General features: G+C 54.8%; 1 protein-coding gene across 3 annotated transcripts in view; it reads right to left on the bottom strand.

Annotated features, from left to right (window-relative positions):
* The window catches only part of MIDEAS (mitotic deacetylase associated SANT domain protein), a 68,206-nt gene that overhangs the window by 22,669 nt on the left and 18,142 nt on the right, over window positions 1-27,395 (bottom strand). For 2 of the 3 annotated variants that reach the window (XM_047079380.1, XM_047079382.1), the window contains one exon: window positions 191-1,911. In XM_047079380.1, the coding sequence (XP_046935336.1) occupies window positions 191-1,663 (1,473 nt within the window). In that variant the 5' untranslated portion in view covers window positions 1,664-1,911. Of the gene's footprint in view, window positions 1-190; window positions 1,912-19,696; window positions 20,060-27,395 lie in introns of those variants that run through there. The other variant, XM_047079381.1, reaches the window with a different exon arrangement.

Raw genomic sequence — 27,395 nt, 5'->3', positions numbered from 1 at the left:
GAATGCACCTACGTAGAGATTCTTTGCATGGAGGGAGTTTAGAACTTCCTGAAGCATATGGGTTCTTTCATTTCCTTCAGTGAAGAAGAAAACCACCCCGTAGACCTGGAGTCACTTGCTTGCCCCTGGCCGCAGACACAGCTCACCCTGCCCTCTGCCAGGCCAGGCCTCCGTCCCATGCCACTCTCACCTTTGCGTTCTGCAGTGAGGCCAGCTCCACTGCCTTCTGGGCCAGGGTCAGCAAATTGGCCTCCTGGGATGCCCGGCGCCTCCGTCGAGTGCTCTGGATCACCCCACCCCGTAGCACCTGCCCACAGTCCCCTGTGCCCACTGCCCGCATGCCCTCCTCGTTGCCCATCGTGGGAGCCTCCCGCTCCCGACCGTTGGGTGCCAGTCTCTCCCCATCAGACAGCAACTGCGACTCCCTCAGCTCCAGCGGGAATCCCAGAGCTTCAGAATGGGGGTGCCCCAAGGGCCCGGGTGGTGGCTGCTGTGGGGGCCAGTGATGTAGGAATAGGTTGCTGGTGGGCTCCTGTCCAGGCTGGGTGCCAGCCACATCCAGAGGGGCAGAAGGCAGGACACCCTCCTTCGAGAGGCGGCGGGAGCGGCGGGGGAAGGCGATCTGGGACTGAGGTAGCACAGGCTGTGGGGCTGACTCCTGCAGGAGGGCCTTGCGCAGTTCTGGGTTCATATCAGGGTTGGGGGGGAAGGGGTAGGGCGCCATGCTGTGGTGAGCCAGGTGGGATTGCCCCAGGGGTCCGGCCGGCTGCAGGCCAAAGTCCTGGGGCTGCTGAGAGGGTGGCTGCTGCATGGGATAGAAGTTCTCAAAGAGCTGCATCTGGGGAAGGGCGGCCTGTTGCTGCTGCTGCTGTTGCGGCTGCTGCTGCTGCGGCTGCTTCTGCGGTGGAAAAGCCGCAACGGGGTTGGGGGGCGGTGGGCCCTGCCGGAAGACCTGCCGGTTCACCTGGTGGCCGAACGCCAGCTGGAAAGGTTGCAGGGGCAGTGTCTGGTTTGGGGGCTTCTTGGCCACATGGAAAGAGTTCAGGGGCGTCTGGGGCCGCCCTACCTCCAGCTGCACCTTCTGTGGCATCATCGGCCGCACGGCATTTCCGTAGCGGTCCAGCTGCGGTCCGCCTCCTTTCTCCCGCTTCAGTGCCTCGGGGTGGTTGTAGTAGGTAGAGACCCCCATGCCAGGATGAGGGCTCCCCTTGGGTCCGCTGTAGAGGGGCAGGCTGTGGCGGTTCCATGTCGAGTGGGGTGGAGGCTGGCCTGGCTGCTGCTGCCAGCCACTGTCACTGACACCCCCACCGCCTCCACGCTCAGGGCCCCGCCCTGGAGCCATCACAGAGTTGGGCCACTTGACCGAGCCCACCTGCTGGGACAACATGGCCGCCGTGGTCCGCTCGGAACCATACACCACAGAGTTCAGCAGGGCCAGGCTGTTCGGAGGGGGTAGCTCCACAGGCTGGGAGACAGGGGCGGCCCCTGCCGGACCCTCGTGCCCAAAGTAAGGCTCCTCCTTCACTCTGGTGGACTGTGGAGGGGCTGGGGGCTGCTGTGGGGCCTGCAGGGGTGGGGGCTGCTCCTTGGGAGCTGGCTCCTGGTCCCCAAAGAGGCAACGCTTCCGTTTGTTCTGAGCCTTGGGCTGGGCCTGGAGGTTCATGGTGTGGCCAACTGGGCCCCGGCAGTGAGCCCTACTTCACCAGCTGCCCATCCCCTGTGGGGACGTTCTGCTGGAAGCCCAGCTCTAGTCCAGGAGCCAGTGGGGGCAGAACAGGGGGAGGGGAAAGTGCTGGGGGGTGAGGTCAGGCACAGGGCGAGAGAACTGTTGGCTCTTCCTTGCTCTTTGTAGGATGGCTCTTGGGCTCCTCTACTCTTCCCAGTTCATGATGTTCCACAGGACCCTGGAGCCTGCAGACAGAAGAATAGGGACAGTGTCAGCCATAGCCTCCCAGGATGCCCTGGATGTTAGCACAGGTATAAGAGATGGACCCAAGTTCACAGAGCAGCACAGGTGAGGCAGGAGCCAGAACCTTAGGGGAACTACCAGAAGGCAGCGCTTTGTGACTCTCTGTGTCCCACCACCTCACCCTGCAGCATTTGGTTGTGTAATCTGTACCCGGCACAAAGGTACCACCCTGGGAACAAGTGGGGCTGAGATCCAGTCAGAGCCCCTGTAGCCAAGATGGGAAAAGGAGTGACAAAGGCCACGTTGAGCTCCCATCTCAGTTGACTCCCCTTGCCCAGTTGGTCGAGCACATCTGTCCATGCAGTAGCCTCCCCACCAGACCCAGAAGGAGCTTTATGCAGCCAATGCCTCCTCTGATGCTCTGAGCTTATCTCAAGCACAGGAAGTAGAGACAACAGGGGTCATTCCTAACTAACCATGTGGCTCCAGGGTGGGAGCCCACCAAGTCCTTGCAGAGTCCAAGGCCCAGGGCTAGGCTCATGTCCTTTGCGCTGAGGCATGTAGGTGAGGCCCTAGAAGGGTATGTGCAGTTCTAGCCCCACCCCTGGGAGGAGCTGCAGGGTGGGACCGTGGCTGCCAGAGCCTTCCCTAAACCAGCACAGAACCTGTTTTGCAGCCCTGGCTGGCTGGAGGCAGGATCCAGCCTGGTAGCCGGTCAGCAATCCCCACCTACCCTCCTCCTCCACTGCCAAAGAGCTCCCGATCAAAGGACTAGAGTAACTACAACATTGAGGGGATGCAGACTGCTAGAATTTAGATCTGGAGGGATTTTCCTATGACATAGTGTGAGTTAGAGTGCTCAGAGTGTCTGTGGTTATTTTCTAACTTGATTTAAAAAACAAAACAAAACACGTTGCTCTATTTATCCTGCTACAGGACAGTCAAAATGAAGACCAGTATTTTATAACTTACATGTATTTTCAAAGACTTTGTCTTTCTTCAGAGAGGGTTTTTTTTTCCCCCTCCCTGGGAAGTTGGTGAGGGTGGGAGCTACATGGCCTACTTCTTCCCCACGAGATTCTGGTCCCGAGCCAGTCAGGCCAGGAAGGGAAGGGAGGGGAGCTCAGGAAGCCCTGGGGAATAAATCTGCAGGTCCGGACCAACCTCAGACCTCAGACCCTAGAAGCTCCAGGTCCTAGTTAGCAGTCCCAGGGGTTCCCAGGAAATCAACCCAGCCAAGAAGGGCCGGGCCATAAGAGCAGGCTTGCAGTGTGAGGCCTCCTATCACCCGTTCACAGGCTTCCGCAGCTCCCCAGCCCTTCCCCTCCTGAGCGGCTGTGACTCACTCCAGCCCCCCCACCACCTGCCTTTCACTTTCACCAGCACCCAGAAGGGGAGGAACTTCCTCCTCCATTTCCTTTCTCAGCTCTGGGCCCTGAAGTAAGTGAGAGAGAGAGAGAGAGAGTAAGAGAGAGAGAGACAGACTCTTCCCGCTAGCACCCCCTTTGTCTTCACTTATGCGAGCCTGGGGAGGGAGAGAGACTAGGTGGGCATCTAAGAGGTCCTGGCCCTGGTAGCAGGGGGACAATTTGGAGCAGTGGGAGCTCAGAGGACCAGCTTTAGAACAAACTCCTTTTTTTTTTTTTTTTTTTTTTGCCTTTAAACTCTCATTCCCTGACGGCCAACCCAATTCAGAGCAAAGACCCAAAAGCCAGGCCCCCCTCAATGAAAATAATAACCCCCGGCACCATGGTGAAGCTGCAGGCTGGGACTGTCCTAGCTACGGGAGTCAGGCTCTGCCTCGCCCAGCAGCAAGAACAAACTAGAAGTATGTGTCTGCAGAAGCAAGGCAGAGGAAGGAAGAATGTGCTGAGGGGAGGGCACTGAGGGGGAGCTGGAAGGTCCATGTGCCTCCAGGAGACCTGAGAACCCCTCAGGTGCTCGCATGCACTTGTGCATCCCCTGGTCCTACAGGCATAGACTGCCCTCCTACCCCAGTCACAGCCCTCTTGCCTTTGAGCCACAGCATGGGCTCGGAGACTGGAGGAAGGGAAGGCCCACGTGGCAGATGAGCCTGGGTGTACGTGCGTGCGAGTGTGCACCTTGTGGAGGGTACCAGGCACCAGGCGCGGGGGGATGGCCACTCAGAGCCTGGGGGAGGGGAAGCTCTGCACACTGGGTTGGGTGAGATGGAGGCGGAGTCTGTGAATAATGCTCCAGGGCAGGGCTGCTCCTGCCCTGGGCCCCACGCTGGCTCACCAGCAGCTGTTTGGTGAGGCTGGTCTGCCTCCTCCCACCCTGCACCCTGCGCAATGAAGGACGATCACTCAGGACACCACAGTAGGTTTCTAAAGCTAGGCTGGGAACTTGCTTATAAGAAACCAAGGGGGCAAATTCTGGGGAGGCTGAATCACGCCAGAAGCTTCTGCAGAGTCCTTTCCGTCACCCCTACTGGAAGGCTAAGAGTGCCAAAAGCACAGAGACCCAGACCTGGGACCCACAGAGCAGAAAGGTCATTATCTGGGGTGATGAGGAGAAGAGTGAAAGATGCCTGGGACCCCTAGAGGAAGGTGGGGAAAGGACACACCAAGGCAGCAGGGCCCTAAGTAGTAGTAATAATAGTAATAATAGTAGTAGTAGAATGATGATGATGATGATGATGATAATAAAATGCACCTGTGCCAGGTCTGTCCTAAGTGCTCTGCATATGTCCAGTTCCCACGACAGCACTGTAAATCAGCATGAAGCCCAAGCATGAAGCATTGTTATTTTAACCTCCTCTCCAGCCCCTGCAAGCTCACCCCTGCCTCAGGGTCTAGCTGCTGCTGGTGGGGCTTCCAGCTCTCATACCCTACGCGTACATCACAGCCCGCAACGCTGGACAAGACTGAGCCACTTCCTCTCATTTCTTATGCCCCAGCCCCACTTCTCTGTTCCTCAGGTGGAAGTCGGCCTGTCCTTCCTCACAGCGAGGAAGAGGAAGGATGCCATCTGTTCCGAAGGCTGCAGACCTGTGGGCCAACTCCCTGAGGGTGCAGGGAAGAGGGTGTAAAGAAGAACCTCTGTAGGCAGCTCACCCTGGGACCAGCTGCAGGGTCTCTAACAGCGGATGCAGGAACACTGCAAAAGGAAACCCACAGTCACCAAGGGGCCCCAGACAGTGCAACCCACTCTTATCAGTCTGGTTGTCTGTCCCGGCTGTATTCACTCTCCTTTCCGCTGGGCACTGCGCTGTTGCAACCAATCCCTAACCAGACCCGGTGATACACCCCTGGACAGAAGACAAGGCAAGAATCTGACATCAGTGACCAGGAACCTATGAGGCTTTCAGGAAGATCTGTGGTGGAAAGCACTTTTTCTCTATAGAAGAAAGCAATATGCACCAAGAAAAGGAAACAGTGCTGAACCCACATATGTATTTTGCAGACACGTGAGAGAAGGTGCTGGAAAGGCCTCTGGGAGTTCTATGCTGGTGGTGACACCATACCCTCCAGAGAGGGCAACTAGAACACATACAGCTCCCCGAGTACCCTCTGCAGCCCTGCCACATGCCCGCAGAGGGGACCAGGGCCACTCCCAAGCTAGAGATACTGCATACAGCCATCTGAGAGACAAGACCGTTGTGAGTCAAGGTTCCACAGGCCAGGACTAGCTTGTCCCAGCAGCTGCAGGGGCTCAGCTCTGACCCAGGGATCGGAGTTGACTGGAAGTCCCTCCTGACCTTTACTGCTAAAACTCCTCGCTGCTGCTCTTACAACCGAGGCCACTTCCCACCCCACCAAGTCAGCACTAGGAAGACGGGAGTCAGAGCTCATGCATCCCTAACCAAGGCAAAACAGACCTAAATACAGCATCTAACAAGGCTCCAAATCTCTAGGCCAGCCAGTTCCCAGAGCACCAGACAGGCTATCTTAGGACAAAGTCTAAACTATCCTGCCCACGAGTCTTGCAGACTTTGGCTCCTGCCAGCTCTCTCAACCTGCCATGCTTGAGCCGTCATTCAGTGCTGTTCCTGCTTTGCTTCCAGGTCTTTGGCCAGGCAGCACCTCTGCCTAGGACACCTTCCACCCTTTCATCTGGCCAGGTCCTACTTGTCCTTCAGGTCTGAGACACTGCTCCCTCTGGGAAGTCCTCCCTCACCCCAAGGCTTAGCCAGAAGCTTCACTATGAGCCCACAACACCTCCCAACCACCCCCCCGCCAACACTCAGCACACTAAATTCCAGGTGCCTATTTCTATTTCTTTGTCCCCAGCAGACTGCAAGCTCCATGGAGCAGAGTTTGCAGACCGTTGTACCTTGGCATTTGGCTTGTATCTGCCTCTTGGGATGCTCATTCAAGACTGCGCCTAAGGTGAGTCAGAGCTCTGCCCGGGCAGAGGCACGACTCATGGCCCGCACGTCCACCCTGGGCTCCTGCCCAGCCCTGACTTCCAGTCTCTCTCCCTGATGCACATCAGAGATCTCCACGATGCTGAGATGAAGTGAAAAGGTCCCGCCTCCTAACCCCATCCCATCAGTCGCCTCAGGCCCTCTCCAACCCATCTGAGCACAAATTCTTCTCTAATTGCTGGCCCACGGGCTACTTTGCCCCTTGACTGCCACTTGCTGCCCCACACCACATGCAGGTCAACTTGGGAAAGTGCCAGTCCCTCTGTTGTCCTGTCCAATTTTTCTTTCCCCATGGCTTCCCACCCTTACCTAGACCACAGCCAGAGAGACATGAGCCTGTGGATCTGTTTACCTCATGCCCTGACATGGCTGGGCTTAAGACACCAAGGTATCTGGCTAGGATGCCAGGGGGTGAGGAGCCCTCCCTTCTTAGAGGAGCCCAGCATGGCCCAGCTGGCCCTCCAGCCCACACTCATATCCTGGAAAGTTCTCTCTCAGATACTCTGGGGCCTGTGGCTACAACCACACTGAGCAAGTAGTCTGGAACTGACATCCTGGGCTAGCTAGAGTTGCCCAGGCCCTACATAAGCCTTCCCTCTGGACACAGTGCAATCATCTGCAGTGCTGTATGCCCTGCTCTAACTGCAAGTTCACACCAGGCTGAAGGGCCCCATTTCTCCAACCCACTGGACACATAAGTCTTGTTTATAAAGGAGTTTGCAAACCAGTAAGGAAGGAGACACCAGCAACAGGGACAAGGACTTGCCTCTGACATGCCCCTGGGGGCATGAGAGAGCAGGCCCTATGCTCTGCCCATTCCCAATCCAGAGAGTCCCCAGATTAGCACTTCTCCAGATTCAACTTCAGCTCTGAAATGCAGAGCCCATGCCAATAGAGTCTCAGGGGTCTCAGCCACCAAGCTGGTCAGGCTCGGAAGGTTTGGCCAGGGTTTGAGCTGGCAGCAGTCTGAGCTGCGACCATAAAAATGCTAACACTGAGGGGCGCCTGGGTGGCTTGGTCGGTTAAGCGTCCGACTTCGGCTCAGGTCACGATCTCGCGGTCCGTGAGTTCGATCCCCGCATGGGGCTCTGTGCTGACAGCTCAGAGCCTGGAGCCTGTTTCAGATTCTGTGTCTCCCTCTCTCTCTGCCCCTCCCCTGTTCATGCTCTGTCTCTCTCTGTCTCAAAAATAAATAAACATTAAAAAAAAATTTTTTTAAATGCTAACACTGAGATGCTTTTAAAGGGATATGTGTGAGAGAAGACTCCTTTGCCTTCTGAGCCACCCTCAGGGCTTCATTCAGGTATCTATCTACCTTTATTATCCCTCTCCTCTACTTCCAGCAAACACCCTCAGTAAGTCCATAGGAAGTCAGGATGTCCATGAGAGGCCAGGATAACCAGATCTGTTTTATAGGGGGGAAGCAAAGAGTCTCAGGCAGAGCCAGGAAAGGATCGAGCCTCCAGGCTCAGATTTTGCCCACACTAAGGGGACTGGCTGCCTCCCTCCTAGTCAAGGGCCACAAATAATCACAGGCAGCCCAGGAAAACCCCTTCCAACAGGATTTGGGAATCCCAGGGGAGTAAGGTAAAAACTGGCAGAAGAGATCAGCAAATATCCCTTAAGTTCCTTAAATAGCTAAACCTCTGGAAAGGGCCTCATGGGGATGGGTGGGGCCCTTGGTCTCCTTATAAATTTATGCCCTAAGGGACTCACACCACCGGAGGCTGCTCCAACCCCTCCCTCCCTTTGGAAAGGCAGGGCTCCCAGCAGGTCTCGGGCAGAGCCCTCTGGAGTCTGTGTCTGAGCCCCAGTGCCAGACTCTGCCCGAGACAGGCCAAGACACAGAGGAGCTCTCTCACAGGGGCATGGCCTCACCCTGCCTAGCTAACAACCCCCCCCCCCCCCATACACAACACCTGTGCAGCCCTCCAGGCTCTGGGAGACACAGAAGGGGCACAGTCCCTACCCGCACAGAGCTCCCAGTCTCATGGAGGAGAGACACAGAAACACACACTGATTATAATGCACAGTGGCCCATGCAGGAGCTAGAAATACAAGGAACATGTAACCTGGGGAGAGTTCCCTGACTTTGAGCCTTTGCCGAAGCTGTTCCCTCTGCCCGGAAGCCCTGCCTCCACTCTGACAATCTACCTTTCTTCAAGGCCTACCTCCTGCAGGCAGCCTCTGGCACACACTGTTCTCACCCCTTCTGAATCTTCATGCTCTTATTCACAGTAACCACTGTCCCACAAGGCTTCTTCAATTCCTTGTGTTTCTGCACCAAGACTGGGGAGGATCAGGGCCTGGGCCCAATGGAGAGTGCAGTGGGCTGGTTGTCAGATCTCCAGGTGTCTGGTCCAGGAGCTGCGGCTCACTGGTTCCTGCCTTTGAGGAACTTAGGAGCTTTGGGCTGGGCAGGGGGGACAGAGCAGGACTAAGAAACACCTTTGTAACCAGCAACTGCCACATGACATGTTAGCCACCAGCACTGACCACATGCCCAATGTGTGTGAGTACTGCTCACTTGTGTAACCACTATTCCCATCTGAGAAATGAGAAAAGGTTGGCTCTGAAAAGTACCTTGTTCCGGGTCACAGCCTAAGGACACAAATGAGGAGCCAGGATTCAAATCCAAGCCTGCCAACTCCAAACCAGATCTCTATCAGACCCTGCTGCCCAGCTATGGAGAGCAGTAGTTCTCAAACCTACCCTAAGCGATCGATGGGCTCCTGGGTCTGGTGAGGCCTCGGGGGGAGGGCCGTGGAAATATGCAGTGCTTCATAAGCAGCCCACGTGTTGCCCAGATGCTGGAGTAGGGGAAGACTAGAGGGTCAGGGACTGGCACAATGTGGTTTCCAAGGACCCACTGCTCCTCCCTCCTAAAGGAGCTGACTGCCAGAGGGCCATACCCTGCCCAGGAGATAGGAGGAGTCCCATGGAGCCCTGGATGGACTTTGCTCTCAGTTAGCCCTAGGGCTGACCATAGCTCTTAGAGCACCAGAGGCCCAGATGAATGCCCTGTCTACTGAGCACATCCTATCTGTCAGGCATAGTGCTAAATGCATTGCTGGCAACATCTCATTTAACCCTCGCTCTTCTTGGTCCCATTTTATAAGTCAGAGACGATACACTCAAAAATATCTATTAACACAAAAGAGGACAATAATGGAGTAACAGAGAAACAAACAAACAAAAAAAAGACACAAGACAGAAATCAATAGCAAAATGGCAGACGTAAACCCAAACTTATCAATAATTATTTTAAATGTAAATAGATTGAACACTACAATTAAAAGGGGGAGGTTGGGAAAATGGGTTAAAAAAATAAAAAACAACCCATTGATCCAACTATATGCTGTTTACAAGAGACAACGCTTTAGATTCAAGGACACAGGCAGGTTGAAAGTAAAAGGAAGTCAGAAGATAGACCATGCAAACAGTAACCAAAGAGCTGGATCAGCCATGCTAATATTATGCTTATAGACGTTAAGACAACTCTTACTAGAGACAAAGAAGAGCATTTTATAATGATCAAAGGGTCCAGCCATCAAGAGGATATTACAATTATAAACATATATGCACCTAACAACAGAGTCCCCAATATACGTGAACCAAAAACTGTCGGCATGTTAGGGAGAAACAGACAACTCCACGATACTAGCTGCAGACTTCAATACTCCACTTTGCATGATGGACCGAACAACTAAACAGAAGATCCACAGGAAACAGAAGACTACAACACTATAAAGCAACTAGACCTAACAGATATCTACAGAACATTCCACCCAACAGCAGAATTCACATTCTTCTCAAGAACACATGGAATAGTCTCTAGGATAGATCATAAATTAGGCTATAAAACAAGTCTCAATAAATTTAAAAGAGTTGAAACCATACCAAGCATGTTCTCCAATCAAAATGAGATAGGATTAAAAATCAATAACAGAAGGAAATTTGGGGAAGTTACAGGAAATGAAGGTTATAAGTAACTTGTCAAGTTCTCCCAGCCCAGAACTGCCACTCCCTCAGACCATGGTCTCTACACCTTCTCCACAGCCCTAGGAAACTGCAGAGCTCAGATTTTTGCAAATGCCTGGGTAGCCCTTCTCCCATCCCCCACACCGGACACACACTGAACCTGACCCCAAGCTTGACCCCAGAATCAAAACAGCTGTGGGAGGGCGAGGCCTGTGGGGCTGTAACAGTTTGTTATGCAGCCTGTTTCTCCCCGGGAAAAAGGCCACAGGCAAATATTTTCACTCCCCCTGCCTGTCTACAGAATATCCAAAAGAAGGAAGCAAACATTTATAGAGCACTTCCCCCCACGCCAGGCCCTTGACATACCCCGAATCCATGCTTACAAACTTCCCATCTGGGCATCTGATTGTCTGCATTCTAGAGGGAAACCGAGGCTCTGCCGTTAAGAAGGCAGAAGCAAGATTCAAATCCCTGTTGTCAGCCTTCAAAGTCCCTGGTCTTCCCATCATTCTTCCAGAAAAATCCCAATTCCACACTTGCTGTGGGCCTCAGAAGGAATGCTACACAGGAGAACCCCACTCATATGGGCACCTCCCCCCTTCCTCTTGCTCCCTCCCAGCTGCTGCTTTTCCTGGGAGCACTTCTAAGCAGAGCACAGTATAGAACACTCCCACCAAGACATAATCCCAGCCCCAGTCTGTCAGAAACAGGCTCCTCGAAAGACTGGGGGTATCTGTTAAACCCCTGGAAGCCCATGGGGTTTTGAGGTAAGGGGGGAGGGCAGCAGAGGTGAGTTGGGAGCTGCAGGGTCAGTAGGATCTCACTCTGGAACAAGAGACTCCGTTCCACAGGGAGAAAGGTGGCTTGTGCCTCTCTTCACAGCCAACTAGCAAAGCGGGGCCCAGCTGGGGAAGCTGAACAGATTCCAAATATTAAGGGATGCCCAGTGTTCACTCAGTCCAATTCCTCGTTCCACAAAGCAGCCCAGAGAAGGAAAGAAATTAGCCTGCAGATGCACATCCAGAAGCAGAGCAGGGCCCAGAACCAAGAATTCCAATAACAATGTTTCGTGCCTCCACTTAGGCCACACCTTTTGGCAAGACACTGAGCAGGCTTGGAGCCAAGGTGAAATCCCAACATCACAAAAAATAAGGCTTTCTCCTTCACCACCATCGCCATCTCCGACACTTCCAGAGGGTGCCACTACCATGGTGCTAAGCCCATGGCACTGTTTCACCTTCACGAGGTAGGTATTAGTACTCTCCCCCTTTTTCAATGAGGAACTTGAAGGTCCAAGGGGTCAAATCACTTGCCACAGGAGTACAGAGGCAAGACAGGGACTGGAACCCACAGTCCTTTTTGCCAACTTCCTCCCCAGGGCTTCAGGCTCAACGTCTTGCTTAGTGGCTGGGACAGATGGCAGCAGCCTCTGGACTGCTCACATCTTCTCCCTGGAGAAGCAGCTCCAGCTGGCCTGAAAACCACCATGGTATTCTGTAAGCATGGCTGGTCAGGTAAGGTGGCTGAGAGAGGCCTGGGGAGGGGATGGCTTTGAAGATGAAGAGGCTACTGGTGATCCACAGGGGACAACCTGTGGAAGGCTCAAACATTTTCTGCTCAAGAGGAAGCCACACCCCTCCCATACTCTCCAACCCCACACCCGCAGTTGACAAACAGCCTTTTACAAATGAAGACTTGACTCTCCCCTGCTTCTCAGACATCCTAAATCCCAATGGGGCTCAGGCTCCTGTCCCTTCCTGGCACCCTGAAGTCTGGGTCAAGTCAGCTCCGTGAGTGGGTTCCTACTAGTCCTGATGGCCTCCACCCAGGGCACTGAGCATCAGCCCCAGCCCTAGCAACCCACCTCTCTGCACAGGGCTCTCCGAAAGGTTTCCTCTCAAGAACTTGAATTTCTAAATAAGGGCTATTGCCTGCACGTACTAATTAAGGGAGACAGATAGTGCCCACCCCCTCCAAAGATCATTGGTCCAAATCTCTATTTCATGACTGATAAAACTAAGAGGTGAAGTGACTTGCTCAAGGACACGCAGCTGATTCCTTGGGTGGAGGTGTGGTCAGGGCCTCCCCAGGTAAGTGTTCTTACACTCAGCACTCCCTGGCAATGCCAGGTCCTTGATGTTTGGCTCATGCCCCCTCGGTAGGGAGGCAGAACAGGGGGGGTCTGGCATGTGTGGTGTCCTTATCAGCCCAGGGTCTCCTGCGTGGTCAGCTCCAGAAGTGGCCAAGACATACCAGGTGGCACGGGGTGGGCAGTGAGGGGGTGTCTTGCTGGTTTGGAGCAAAAGAGTGGGGACAATATGGCTCCCCAATATCTGCTAGTGACCAAGAAGCACAAAAACTTGCTGTCAGCAGAGGGGATGTCATCATGGCTGCCTGGGCCTCTTGGATGAACTACAAGGTGGGCACAGAGCCGCCTGCCTCATCTGCCCAACCATCCAGTCAATGCCGCGCCCTTTCTCAGGCCCTGGTCAAGATCCAGGGCCTCTGCCAAGTGCTCACACATTCCTTGCGTTTCTCCAGTCTCTGAGCAGCTGCTTCGGGGCCTTTTTTTCCTGTGTTGATTTATTCTTTATTGTTCCTGAAATACACCCAGAGGCCTTTGGCACTAGGCACCAGCAGAGCATCCAGCCCAAGCCCCAAGTCCACACCAACCAGATTCTCTGAGACCTGGGCCAAGCCAGCTGGAACGATGGACCCCAGGGTCAGACCTCACAGCCAGGAAGGGAGACCCAAGTCCTAGAACCGATGTCAGGTGTGACTACAGAGGCTGGCATGTTTGGGGAGGAGGAGACACTTGGAAGGTCTCAGGGAGGCCAAAACTAAACCTTTCTACTCCTCCCATGCATGAACGACTCCCCCAGCAACCTCCCTCCCCCCCGCCCCCAACACACACACACACACACACACACACACACACACACACACACACAGCTGACCCTCATGTGCCTGTTGCCCTCCACGGGAGGGCCTCGTGGCTCAGGCTGGGCTTCTGACTGCCTTGTGCAGTGTTCGGAGAGGGAAGCCTCAGAGGGGTCTTCGCCACCCTTCCCAGCCCAGCCCAGAATATCTCCCTAATCAGCCAGTCTAAAGGTGCCTGAATTCCCAACACCAGTCCTTCATTCCAAGGGTCAAAACACTGTTCCCTCTGCACATGAAAAGAGCCCAGAAGAGTGTGAGCTGCATAGTAAAAAAGAGACAGGGCTTTAGGGTCTGACAAAATGTGCCTGGGCTTCTCCAATCACCAGCTTCTCTATGGGTCTGTTTCTCTGTCAGTAAATGGGTACACTATCTTCACCTCATAGTTACCGTGGGATTAGATGAGGCTGATATATACATGGAGTGCCCGGCACAAAGTAAAGGCTCAAGAAATGTGCTTTCCTTTCCCCTCTGCTGGGCGGGAGTAGCATCATTGTCAGTCTTCAACACCTCGGGAGGAACTGAATGGTGCGACTCAGTTCTGCAGCTGGTTGAGCGCAGGGCTGGCCAGCATGAGCAGGACAAGGGGATGAGGGGTCCCAGCAATAGTATGGGGCTCTGCAGGCAGGCAGGGCCTCTGGCCTAAGGACCCAGGAGGCGCACACCCAGCACAGGCCTTGCCTGGGCTCAGCTGTCCCAGCAGGGCCTGCAGGGACACGGTGAGACGAGAGTCCCCACATAATACCTGGCAGAGCTTCCAGGCCCCTTAATGGAGCTGCCACCCTCCTGGGCTCACTCTAAGAAGAGCATTCAAAGGGAAAGTGCCATCACCTGACAGAAGCTGGGGAGGGGGTGGCCAGAGGAGGAATGAGCAGGGACGCCTGCAGAGAGCAAGTCAGCCTGCCCCAAGGCGACCACAGTGAAGGTCCCACAAGTGGAAGTGCCGCCTGGTTATTTTTGGCACCTCTTCTGCCCAAAGCCAGCAAGGAAAGGCAGCTGCTAGCAACATGGAAGGGCTGTTTATGCTCAAGTGTGCAAGCACTGATGCAGGGACAAAAAGAGCACAGCGGCCACTGCGCAGAGGGGGCCTCTGCCCCCTTTCTTCCTCTCCTGACTGTCCCTATTAGGTCCAATCTGCCCACCACATAGTTGACATAGCGTGGGTACTTCTGCTTTCACTCAGATCCAGTCTCCCAACCACAGAACTCAAACACACACACACACACACACACACACACACACACACACAGAGAGACAAATAAATAACTATGGAGCCAGCTGGGGACTCAGCCACACCCAGGAGCAGGGACAGTACTCCTCTGGGCTCTTCCTGCACCGAAGCAGCCCTCCCACCTTCCGAACTGGGAGGGGCAGGGGCCAGGGGCCAGGGGCCGGATGGACACTGGAGCAGCTCCTCTTCCTACCCGCCTCAGGTGAGAGTGGGGGCATGGAGGGGAACCTCAAGGAATTCACTGCCTCTCTGCTTCCCCATTTGAAACGGAAAGAGTTGGGACTAGATGTCCCAAAGTTCCTTCCAGCTCTGGGATGACTCCTGGGAGCTGGGGAGCCCAGGACTGTGACCCAGTGCCAGCTAGGGAGGTCAGAGCAAGATCAGGTGGGGAGAGGGATCTGAGCGGCAGTCAGGCAGTCAGGTACACTCCCCAGGAGCTGCCAGAAGGCTGGGAGAGGGAGGAGGAGGTAGAAGGGAAGAAAGGGGGAGAAAAGCCAGCGGTACACGCACTCTCAGGGTGCCAGTTATCACGTAAGCAATTCTGAGCTCTGGGGCCCTCCCCTTCAAGGAACTGACAAATTCTGGCAACAGCAGGCTGGATGGAGCCTCTGCCTGCCCAACTGCTGGAAAAAGCTGGGAATCAAAACCCCTCACCATTTTCCTTCTTCTCTGGACCCTTTCCCCAGAGAAGTTGGGCAGCCTCACAGGGAACCCCCTTCTGGGTGCAAGCCTGGTATACTTCCCCCTCTTCCAGCTCTGGTGTGGACAAATCTTGCCCTGGTTGCTCCCCTCCCCCCTCCCTGAGACTCCTGGAAGCAGCAGCACTGCCTGGAAAAAATAACCCACGAGTTCCCTGCGGCTGGAGAGAAAGGCAGAGAGAACAGGGAGCACCTTCCCCAGCTGGCCACAGCACCGGGCTGCGTTCCAGGAAGAGCAAGAGCGAGAACCACTGCCAGGGAAGCCTCAGGCCCCCAGCCCCTCTCCTCCCCACCAGCCCCCGCAAACCACAGCAGGCAATCAGGTCCCTCGGGGAGACCCCCACCCCCGCCCCAGCAAAACCCCAGCTCTGTCTTGACATGTGGCAACTTCTTATATAATATGTTGATGTCTCCCCCCTCCCCCACTCCACCCCTGCTATTTCAATTGGTGAAAGAGCCAAGGCGCTCTTTAGAGGGACGACTCCCACCCTCAGCTCCACCCAAACCTCCACTGAGGTCACACTGGGAGGCTTCAGGTGAAGCAAAGACAAGGGGACTTTTTCCTGGGCTGAGAAAGCAGCCTTCCTCCCACCCACGTGAGCAGTTCTGCCTGAGGCCTGGGCGGGTAGGTTCCTGAGAGCACCATCTGATCTCTGGGAAGCTGAGCCCTTAACCCTGGGCTGCAGGGACGGAATCCCTAGCAAAAACACACAGGCACCAGGATCCGGGCCAGTCTAGATGACTGAGGATCACACAGCTATACCCACAGCCTAGGGAGTTATAAAATGAGCTTCGTTCACACAAGCCCCAATGCCCTGGAGGAGGGCCCTCCTACCACAAGCAGGACAGACTTCATTTCCTCTTCCCTGGGAGGAGCAAAAGGCACACAGCTGGACTTGGGGGGAACCAGTGAAATGACAGCCATCATCTGTTGAGTACCTACTGTGTGCCAGGCACTTTGCATGCATGATCTTGTTTAAACTTCACAGCGACTCTATTATCATCCTCATTTCACACGTGAGGAAACTGAGGCTCAGGAAGTTAAGCAATGCCCAAAGCCACACAGGAAGTAAAGAAGCTGGAGTAGGAACCCACGTCTGCCCAGTCCTCATCCCTGTGCACCTGCCAGGCTTCCTTCACAGTCACTGCCCGGGGTTACTGTCCCCACACCATCCAGGAATGGTGATCTGAGTATGGGGGCGGAAGTGGGTGTGGACAAGTTTTGCCTGATGGCTCTGGAATCTGAACTGATGCCCCACTAACTGTCATCACTCCCAAGTGTGTGACTGTGAGCGCCCCTGTAAGTGTGCATGTGTTGGGGTGGAGGGAGGGTGATCTGGATTCCAAATAGAAGTTTCCAACACAAAATTATGCTGTAATGCTTCTGATTCATAAAATGAGCTCACAGTCTCAGGGTATCCTGAATGTTGCCTCAAATGCAAATGCAGATCCCTTAAGTAAGTGGAGATTTCAGCACACTCCACCTAGCTCCAGACCTGTGTGCAGTTTATTTAGTTCAGCCCCACATAGTCAGTCTCTACTGTGTAGGAGCAACCCCTCTATCGGAATGCAACCACTAGCTGCGTTTCCTGCGTGCACGGGTGCGCGCGCATGCGCACGCTCACACTCACACACACACACACACACACACACACACACACACACACACACGGTGCCAAACTGGCCTGGCCAAAGGAAATGCCCAGGTTAGCAGATTCCCAGGCAGGAGGCTTCACATTCTCACCCTGAGGTCCCACTGGGGTCAGAATGACCTGACACATTCTGTCTGCCAGAGAACAGTGGCAGGGCAGGGCCAAGAAACTGGGTTCACCAGCACCTGAATCACTCACGGACCAACCCCTTTGAAACCAAAGGTGCACTATGAGTCCCGGCAGCAGGACTCCCTGGGCCCACTACATGCAAGCCCACAGTTTCTTGATGGAGATCTTTCATTCGTTTGTTCAACTAACATATACTAAACACCTACTGGAAGCCAAGCATTGTGAGAACAGTAAGTAGCACACATTAGAGCAGAGACTAGGGTGATCCTGAAACGTACTTGCTGCATTTCAGAATCCTCACTGCAACTGTTTGAAGGCGGGACAGAGATTCAGAGTTTATGTTTTGAGCGCCACGGTGCAAAATGTACACAAATGACTACATAAGGTGGAAATGAGTGTTCAGAGAAGACTCAAAAGAAGTGGCATTTGAAACAGGCCTCAAAGGATCAGCAGGAATCTCCCAGCTACTTGTAGCCATCCCTACTCCACAGTAAGCAAAGTTCCCATCTGGGACACCCAACTGCAGGAGAGGGGCTATCAAGGCCAGATTCCTGGACTGGGACCATTCCCCTTCCAAGACACTGCGCTCCATGTCCCCCCCCCCCCCCCCTTCCTCCACTCCTCTTTTTCCTGGCTCTACTGGGCAGCCCTTGCCTGGATTCTGCAGTCATGGGCAGCCCTTACCTGAATCTGTAACTGTATCTTTTCCTTTTTCTTCTTTTCTCCATTTATTACAAGCAGCAGCCCACAGGGCTAAACAATTGGGTTATTTTTAAATCCCACATTTAAAAGTTGAATTCTCATCCCCATGGACATTCCAGGGCACCCTCTCCTAGCATAGAGTGAGAGTTCTGCCTGCTACTTGGAAAAGCCACACTGGCAGTGGGCAGACTGTCCCAAAGCAAGCTGTACAGTGGTGGGGGGCGGGGGGGAGGACCTTCTAGGTTCTTCACCACCTTGTCCCCTAGGAGCTACTCAGACCAGAGTAACTAGCCAGAGATCGATCCAATTAGAATGGAGACTGAGCCAGGGCCATGCAATGAGATGGTTTATCACAGTAATTGAATGTTTACACCCCTCTTATTCAACGTCCAGAGCAGTAGGAAAAAGAGGACCCGTAAATTCTCAACCTGGGAAGGTTTCTCTTTTTCCCCTTAGTCCTGAAGCTACCTAACTACCTGTGGAAAGGGTGCATTTCTTTGATCATGTGCCACATCATCCCTGGGAGGTTCTGGAGCAAAGCAGGTGGCTTCCTCTCCTCATCCGGGGCCCCACAAGGGAGGAGAGGTTTCTCCTCAGAACAGCAGTTCTTCCACCTTCACCAGGCCTCCTCCAGTCTCAATCCTGAAGCCGCCTGGACAAGGAGGCCAGGCCTCCAGGCCGCCACCAGGCCAGGCTCCCCCTGCTGGAGCCAGCCAGACTTCCCCTCCCCCCAGCTACAACTGCCAACAGGGATCCCCTGCACACACGTGCCTGGGTGGCCTCCACAGTCAGCCTTGGCCAGCCAGCTCTTCTCTGATCCCACCGGCCCCCCACCCAGGCTCCACAGGCAGGCACACAAATCCGATGTGGGATGGTGGAAGCAGGAAGTTGCCACCAAAGTTGTGACCAACAAAGTTTTAAATGGGGCGAGTAACTTCCCCTTTCATCTTTCCAGCAGCTCGCTCTGGAGGCTGGGCTGGAATACCCAGTGGCCACCACTTTGAGTGGCAGGTACCTCCTCCAGACTGGCCTTCCTTGGGGCTGAGGCTTGAAAACCCCAGGGCGGCACCACGCCCTGATCCAGAGGCTTGTTTGGATGGGGGCCCTCAAGAGGGGCAACCTAGTGCACACGCTCCTGTAAGCATGAGTTGGGATGGGGGGGGGGGGGAGTCAAACCACCTCCACCAAGCCGGCCATGTGCAGGGTCCAGACAAAACCCGGGCCCCCGAGTTCCGGACGGGCACCCCCAAACAGTACACGATGAGGTGTGCGGAGAGCCCGGCAGGCCGCAGCGGTGCGGGCGTGCGGGGGCGGCCGAGAGGGATGACAGGTCTTAGGTGCGCCAGCAGCGCAGAGGAGCGCGGGGTGAGGCCGCCTGCCCGCCCTAAGCGCTCCAGCTTAGGCCTCTGCTGCACTTGCCCCAGCTCCCTGCCGCCCCTGCACGTCTGTCCCCTAAAGTCCCGGCGCGGGCACAGCTTCCAGGTCCACTTTGCCGTGCACACTGGCAGGACCAGGGGAAGGGGCTCCCGCGCCAAGTTCCTGCAGCTCGAGCGAGCCCCTCCCGGCGCCTCCCGGGCCTGAGCTCGGTCACGCAAGCCGCTCCCTGCGGACACCACGTTTCTCTCCGGCGGGAGGAGCAGCCGTATTCCTGCGCGGCCACCGACCCGGCGGCTCGGAACGGGGCGGCAGGGGGGAAGGGGGGTCCGGCCGGGGCCGCGCCCGGGTGGGCGGGGGCCGCGCGCGAGCTGCGTAGCTGCACAAACACGGCGGGCTGGCGGGGCACACGCAGCTGCGGGCTGGCGGTGCGGGCCGCGGACGCGCGGGCTGCGGAGCGGCGAACGCACGTACACACGCACACCCCGCCCCGGCCGCCCAGGCCGCAGAAGTTGACGCGCCGCGCCCCCCGCAGTCCCGCGCCCCCGCTCCCGGCCGCGCCTGCAGAGCTGCAGCCCGCGCGCCCCGCCGCCACCGCCTGCGCGCATTCCGGGGTCCCTGGGCCGCCGCCGCCAGGGCGGGCTGCTTCTCGCCGCGTGCAGGCCTCGGCCGCCGGCCGAGCACCCCACTTACCCGGCTCCTGCCCGGGCTCCAGCATCGGCTGTCCCCTTTCCGCCGCGGGCCGCCGCCTTCGGTCGCCTCCCAGGCTCCAGCCGCCTGCACGCACTCCCGGATTTTAAAAACAAACAGGCGCCGTCGCCTCCCCGCGGCGCTCGCAGGGCTTCCGCCAGCCCGCGCCTCCCAAGGCTGGGAAGTTTGCTGGCAGGGCCCGGGCGGGACGCGCGGGCTGTCACCCCTCGCTCACGGCGCAGGAGCCTCGGCGCACCCCGCGCCCGCGGTGTCTGCCTCGCGATCGCTCTCCCTCCCTCCGTGTCACCCCCAGTCCTGCGATGCAGTGTCAGGATTGCACTGCTCTGACTCATCGGTTGAGCTCACAGCTTGAAAAAAAAAAAAAGAGAGAGAGAGAGAGAGAGAGAGAGGGCGAGAGGCAACAGCGAAGGAGGAGGACTCTCTGGCGTGCTACAAAGGATTGCACAACTCCGGGCTGGGAGCGCGGAGCGCCCAGCGGCCGGCCGGCGCGCGCGGCACGGCGGCGAGCAGGAACCAGCTCCACCACTTCATCAGCACAACTGTCTCGGGTCGGCCTCGCAGCCAGCAGGCCTAGCGCCGCCTACTTCCTGCGACCAAATAAGGCCGGAGAAGGCGTCTTCAAACCTCGGGCGGCTGTCCGGGCTGGGGATTTCCAGCAGACCTCACCTCCACTCCCGAGTGGGTCGCCCTCCTCCCTCAGCCCAGGCCGGCGCCCCCGATGGCTTTGCTGGAACCAACAGGCCACGCGGCTCGTTCCTTTCACACCAAGGTCAGAAGGAGACGGTGACGAAATGCTTGGAAACCCATCGGGCCTGCCAGGAAAGTGTGTATGTGATGTTAGGGGAGGACACAAGTCGCTTTCTTCCACAAAGAAAACTCTGGCTTGGGATACGGTAAATCATGCACAGCCCTCTCCCAGGCCACTTCATTAAGTTTCCCCAAGTTTCGCTTTTAGCTCACCAGGATCCTGGTGGTACAAAGGTTATTGAGAAACTGGCCCCAGCCCCTATAAAAGAGCCACTTGCTTAGGTAATGAAGAGCTCCTGGGTTTAACTCTGGCGACTGAGGGCACAGTTGGGGCAGCTTTTCACTGCCTGCCCACATTTCCCCTGCCTTCCCAGCTAACCGCCCAGGCCCCCTGGCTGGTGGGACGATGAGAAACATTTCTGCTGCTCTGGAGATTCTTGTCGGCCCCCACATTCAACTGAAGCTCCAGGGCCAGGAGAAAGTCCAAGGGAGATTCTTTCCATTTGTTTTGGGGTTTTGTGTTTCCCAAAGAAATGGGTCAGAAGGAAGTCTGCCCTTGAAGGAAAAAACACTGAAGAATACACTCTGTCCTGGCTGCTGCTTCTCCCTGTGACCAGTCCTCAGAAGCAAGTGCATCTCTTGCTGTCTCAGAGAGAAGGGGAGAGGCAGCAGAATGGGATTCTCACACCCTCTCTGAGCCTGCAGGGCAAGGGCCTTTGCCCCCAGAAAGCAGATGACAGAGACCTACCCCCCCACCCCCCTCCTAAGAAGCACTCCTGTCTCTTCCTAGGCCACCCCTTTGCTGGCCAAAGCACCTGTGTGCATCTGCAGCTCACACCTCACCCAGGAGGAAAAGGGCTTATTCGTGTGCCATAGTAGGATAGATATGTCAAAATAATGACACCTTAACACAGACTTATCTTCAAAATAAAGATACTTATACCAAGGGACTGGACCAGATGACCTCTTAAAATCCCTTCCAGTTTAAAACCCATGATTCTGTGATTGTAAAAAGTGAATGGAGGAGCCAGGGAAACCACCTCCAGCAAAGAAAAGCCCAGGCTCTCGGATTTAGCATCTGATGTGACAGTACTGTTCCTGACAATTCTCAAAGCACGTCCCACACACAGCCTCCTCAACAACCCTGTGTGTGTGAGGGTTTTATCCCCCTTTGTTTTATGGATGAGCACGCTGAGGTTCAGAGAGGTTCAGTGACTTGCCCAAGATCACAGGGCAAGCCAATCATCTGTCACTTCTCTCTTCCTCTTCCCATCTCCCAGAGAGGAAGACAGTGAGCCATTGAGGGACTGGGGTGCTCAGGTATGCAGGCCCCTAAGTAGAGGCTAGACCTTCAGGACTCCTGGCAGAGATTCAGTGTAAAGCCTTTTTGTTTTTTCCATTTGTCTCATTTCTTCTTCCCCACTGACACCTCATCCAAGTGACGGAAACAAAAGCAAAGCCACTTCGTGCTCAGTGCCCACTGCTGCCAGGTTTCCTCTGCAGGCTTGTGGCCATCCCGTCCCTCCCCCTAGGGCCTCCCTAACCCCTGACTCTGGAGGCTTGTGGCCTCCTCTGCAGGCTTGTGGCCATCCCCTCCCCCTAACCCCTAACTCTGGCTTCAAGCCAGCCTTGAGCCAGCCCCTGAGAGCCAGTGCAGATCAGCCCAGGGATATTCCCAACCAACCAGAAAACCCAGCTGGGGAACACATTCCTAGAAGAGCCTGCCACCATGGAGCCAGGGCCCAGCCTCCAGGGAGTAAGTGGGAGCCACTCCAGAGGGCACTCCCCACTCAACCTTGTCGCGCCAGGACTTCCTCCCTGTCCCACGCTGCTGCTGCTGCTGCTGCTGCTGCTGCTGCTGCTGCTGCTGCTGCCGGCTGCTGGGCCTGGCCCAGGAAGCAGCAGGAGGAGTAGGGGAAGGTGGCAGGGTGCATGAGAAACAGAAGTCAGTGACCTGAAGGGGTCCTGCTCATCTTGGAACAGCACATCCTTTCACCCCAACTACACTAACAAACTCGGGCTACTTCAGAAAGAAGAGAGGAAGGAAGGGGGCATATGTGCAAGAGAGGAGGGCTCCAGGCGGTCTCAGATGGCCCCTGCCTATTAGGAGAAGCCTGCCTCCCACAGGCAGGCAGAGGAGGGTGTGCACAGCCAGCTGCAGCTCTTCCAGAAAGCCCTGGAGGTCGGTTTTGCTGCAGATATGACAGTGCAGAATCACTGACATGTGAAGTGAAAGTTTTGGTTTTAGAAGCTCTAACCTCTGGGGCAGCCAAGAAGGATGCCCTTTAGAGAAGAAAAAAAGAACGTGTTCCAGGACCTTCCCCATGGAGTGGGCTCTTTTCCACCATGGACCTTTACCAACTGCAGGGAAGAGAGGAGCACAGAGCTCCAGTTCCCAGTGAGTGTGTCTGCTGAGAAACACTCCAGGAAATAAAGCACCGTTGACAGGATTCCAAACTCTGAGTCCCAGTGAAAGCAGAGGCTTCCTGGGACTGCATCAGTTCTCTGGACTCAGCTCAGAGTGAGTGATCCATCACTGCCCTGAGTGGCCACCAGCAATGTCCATCTCTGGGACCATTAACAAGCTTCCAAGGGTGGGGGCGCCTGGGTGGTTCAGTCGGCTGAGTTGTCCAACTCTTGGTTTCAGCTCAGGTCATGATCTCACAGTTTTGTGGGTTCAAGGCCTGCATCGGGCTCCACGAAGCTGGCAGTGCAGAGCCAGCTTAGGATTCTCTCTCTCTCTCTCTCTCTCTCTCTCTCTCTCTGCCCCTCCCTGACTCGCACTGCCTCTGTCTCTCTCAAAATAAATAAACTTTAAAAAAAAAATTTCCCAGGGGCGCCTGGGTAGCTCAGTCGGTTAAGCGTCCGACTTCAGCCCGGGTCACGATCTCGCGGTCCGTGAGTTCGAGCCCCGCGTCGGGCTCTGGGCTGATGGCTCAGAGCCTGGAGCCTGCTTCGATTCTGTCTCCCTCTCTCTCTGCCCCTCCCCCGTTCATGCTCTGTCTCTCTCTGTCTCAAAAATAAATAAACGTTAAAAAAAATAATAAAAAAAAATTTCCCAAAGGTGAATTTTGTGGTATATGAATTATATTCCAATAAAGGTGTCGCTAAGGAAAAAAATTAAAAGCTTCCAAGGAAGCCAGGTTCTTCCTCCGCCTACCCAGCTCCATTAACTTTCTGCTGCCATCAGTCACTGTCTAAAAACAGGTTTTCGGGGCGCCTGGGTGGCGCAGTCGGTTGGGCGTCCGACTTCAGCCAGGTCACGATCTCGCGGTCCGGGAGTTCGAGCCCCGCGTCGGGCTCTGGGCTGATGGCTCAGAGCCTGGAGCCTGTTTCCGATTCTGTGTCTCCCTCTCTCTCTGACCCTCCCCCGTTCATGCTCTGTCTCTCTCTGTCCCAAAAATAAATAAACGTTGAAAAAAAAAAAATTAAAAAAAAAAAATAATAAAAACAGGTTTTCTCCCCAAGCCCCGTGGCTGCATTCCTGTCCTTTTTCCACTGTCCGTTCTCTGTCAGGATCTTTCTGTGGAGGCCAGCACACATGATGTGTTTTAGTGAATAAGCAACCTTTACTAGAATGTGGGGAACTGAGGGTACGAATACAGTTGGGGAAATCACAAGTCCACAATACTGGGTTCCTTATGTTCCTTATGTCCTTGTTGTCTTTTCCCTTTGCAGAGTAAAGGTGCTACCTCTAAGACCTCATTACCTACAGTCTCAACAGAAGAAAGAGAAGTTGTTTAGAGCACCTGAGTGGCTCAGTCGGTAAAGCGTCTGACTCTTGACTTCAGCTTGGGTCATGATCTCATGGTTCATGGCTTCGAGCCCCACAACGGACTCACACTGACAGCGCAGGGCCTGCTTGGGACTCTCTCTCTCCTCTCCATGCCTCTCTCATGCGCTCTCTCTCTCAAAATAAGTAAATAAACTTTTAAAAAAAGAAGAAGAAAGAGAGGTTGTGGAAAAAAACAGTGAACCAGGACAGAGTTGGGGTTCTGCCTAACTAAAGCTAACACCCTGTGTGATCTTAGGAAAACCGACGCCTTCTCTGAGCCTCACTTTTTTGGCCAATAACAGATGTACTGAATTTTGTTACATCGACAGTGAAAGAGTGCCCACCTTCTCAGGGCTTGGGAGAATCACAAGGGCAAAAAAAAAAAAAAAAACCCCGCTTTATGACTATGTCACGCTATGTTCACATAAGGGGTTACAAGTGTTACTATTTTAACTGTTTTAGCCGATGTCCCCTTCTAAAACTAGCTTCTTCCTTTCAACAACCTAGTTCAGGCAAGATTTTTTTTTCCCCCTGAAAAGGCCTTTGGATCCACCCCCTGCCAGCCTCAGGGTGGGCTCTGCCCAGACGCTTTCCAACAGTGACACCGAGTTCCATCCGAGTGTCCTTCCAAGGCTTCTCTCCCAGTCCCTCTTTGTGTCCTTTCCACCAAACTTCGTCCACAGCGCCACCCACCCAGCCTGAATCTTTTGACGGCCATGGCTTCTCCTCACCGCTTTTTGTCCTTTCTGAGGACAGGGAGCTCAAAACCACCCCAGCCATTAAGTGAAACCAGCGTGTGCTGAGAAGTCCCTGCACCGTCTTCTCTTTCACCCTTGCAAACCCAGGGGACCCACCTCCTCAGTTCACATTTACTTCACCTGTTCTGGGGCAGGGCCACACCAGCCCACAGCTGTCTGCAGCCTCTGGCCCTCCCACCTACCCTCGCCTCCACCTCTTTCTCTTGCAGGCCCGAGCCAGGTTCTGAGAGCCTTTGTCAGGCCTGAGAGGGAGCTTCCGCAGATGTCCCCAGTTGCTGCTGTCACTCTGGGAGAGCCGTCTGGCTGGGTGCAGGGAGAAGGACAAAACAGGTGTGGCTGCCAGGGAGGGCGGGCCAGCAGGGCCACGGGGGCAGAAACACCCTTTCTTCACAGAGCCCAGGCTGCCGGCTCCCCAAAGGTCTCCTTTCAGCACAGTGCCGTGCCTCCCACAGAGCCAGCCGCAGACAGACTCCCTGACTGGCTGTTCTCTGGAGCTCAGCCTCCCCACCCTGTGGCAGTGGGCCAGGAGGAACGGGACCCACAAGATCTAGTGTGTGCAATGGGGTATGCTTTGGAGCATCATTTTTAAGTGAAAACAAATACTGATACATCATGGACTAGAATCCCAAATTCATGTTCATGGGAGAATACAGGTTAAGAGCAAAAGCTGAGCCCTGAATCCAAATCATGCCTCACGTGAGCTTGATGACCTTCAGCGCGTTATTTAACCACTTGGTTTTTCCATCTGCTAAATGGAGATAAGAGCTTAACAGTATCTGGCACATATGAAGTCTTTTATAAGTGTTGGCTATCATCTTCCCTCATCTCCTGATGGATCTCCCTGCTTCTAGTCTTGCACACTTAACCATCCGCACTGCCATCAGAGCGATCACATCCCTTTGCAACAGTTCCCAGCATCCTACTGCAAAAAGCTGAGACCGTTAGCCAAACTGTTAGGTGTATACACTTCAGGCACAATCCAGCCCTGCCCTACTTCCCAGCCCCAGGGCCACACAGCCAAGCAACTTGAAGTGCTCCAAGATGTCTGCTAGCTCACACATGCTCCTCCTCCCCCCACCTTCATCCACAGGTAAACCCACACCCCAGTCTCCCATTAGACTTGAGCTTAATGACAGCTCTTCCAGGAAGCCTTCCTTGATCCCTCTAAGCAGAGGAAGGCCACTGGAATGTATACTGAAGGAGCCCTCCCAGATCTCCTTTATCAAGCCTGTGTTGGCTACTAAGGGCTCACAGCCACCCCCTTTTCTTTTTTTTTTTCAATTTTTTAAAATGTTTATTTATTTTTGAGAGAGACAGAGAGAGACAGAGAGAGAGCGAGGAAGGGAGAGAGAAAGAGGGAGACACAGAATCCGAAGCAGGCTCCAGGCTCTGAGCTGTCAGCACAGAGCCCGACGCGGGGCTCGAACTCACGAACCGAAGTCAGATGAGCCGAAGTCAGATGCTTAATTGACTGAGCCACCCAGGCGCCCCTGGCCACCCCCTTTTCAAAGGGAGCCTTTGGGGGTGCCTGGGTGGCTCAGTGGGTTGAGCATCCGACTTCGGCTCAGGTCATGATCTCACGGTTCATGGGTTCGGGCCCCGCGTCGGGCTCTGTGCTGACAGCTCAGAGCCTGGAGCCTGCTTCAGATCCTGTGTGTCTCTCTCTCTCTCTGTCCCTCCCCTGCTCACACTCTGTCTCTCTCTCTCAAAAATAAAGATTAAAAAAAAAAAAATCAAAGGGAGCCTTTGTTACCAGAGAGCACTGCAGCCAATGATTGACTAGGGGGTGGGGCAGGGGAATGGGTCCAAAAGGTCAGGCCCCTTGCCTCAAGGTGAGACCAATTCTGTGCTGGTGCAATTCATCCTTCTGGGATCCCTGTGGGGTCTGGCTGAAGCTAGCTCCAGCTGCAACACATCCTTCCTTGCATAGCTTCCCCCCAGCCCTAGCCTGGGCTAGCCTGGGCTAGCCTTCACTCCCCTCCTCCTAAGGACACTTCCTAAGTCAATCCCAAGCACCCCTAACTGTCTCTGTCTCTGCTCCTAAGAATCAGAGTGGCCACTCCCTCCCCTAAACTCCCATGGTATGCCCTTGTTCATCTTTCCTCCATCCTGATGCATTGTTCTACACATCGTGCTGCTTACAGAGCTATCTCCCTCCTAGGATCAGAGCACAGCCTAGATCTTCATCACTTTGGATCCCTGGCACCTACACAGTGCCTACATATGGTGGGTGCTCGGTAAATGCCTGTTGATCAATGCACAAATAAAAATCATATATGTGAGAATTTGATGTAAGCAATAAAATGTAACATTATCATTATGACTTTTATTACTATTTCTTCCATTCCAAATGCACATTTAACATCTCTGAAATCAGGACGCGTCTTGTAAGTGATAGCAC

The sequence above is a fragment of the Lynx rufus genome, unplaced genomic scaffold, assembly GCF_022079265.1.
Source record: "Lynx rufus isolate CCGP_SWC_20201006 ecotype Redwood Valley unplaced genomic scaffold, mLynRuf1.p SCAF_17, whole genome shotgun sequence".
In the NCBI taxonomy this organism is placed as follows: Eukaryota; Metazoa; Chordata; class Mammalia; order Carnivora; family Felidae; genus Lynx; species Lynx rufus.
Note: the sequence above shows the minus strand (reverse complement) of the source record. Positions and strands in the feature narration are given on the sequence as shown.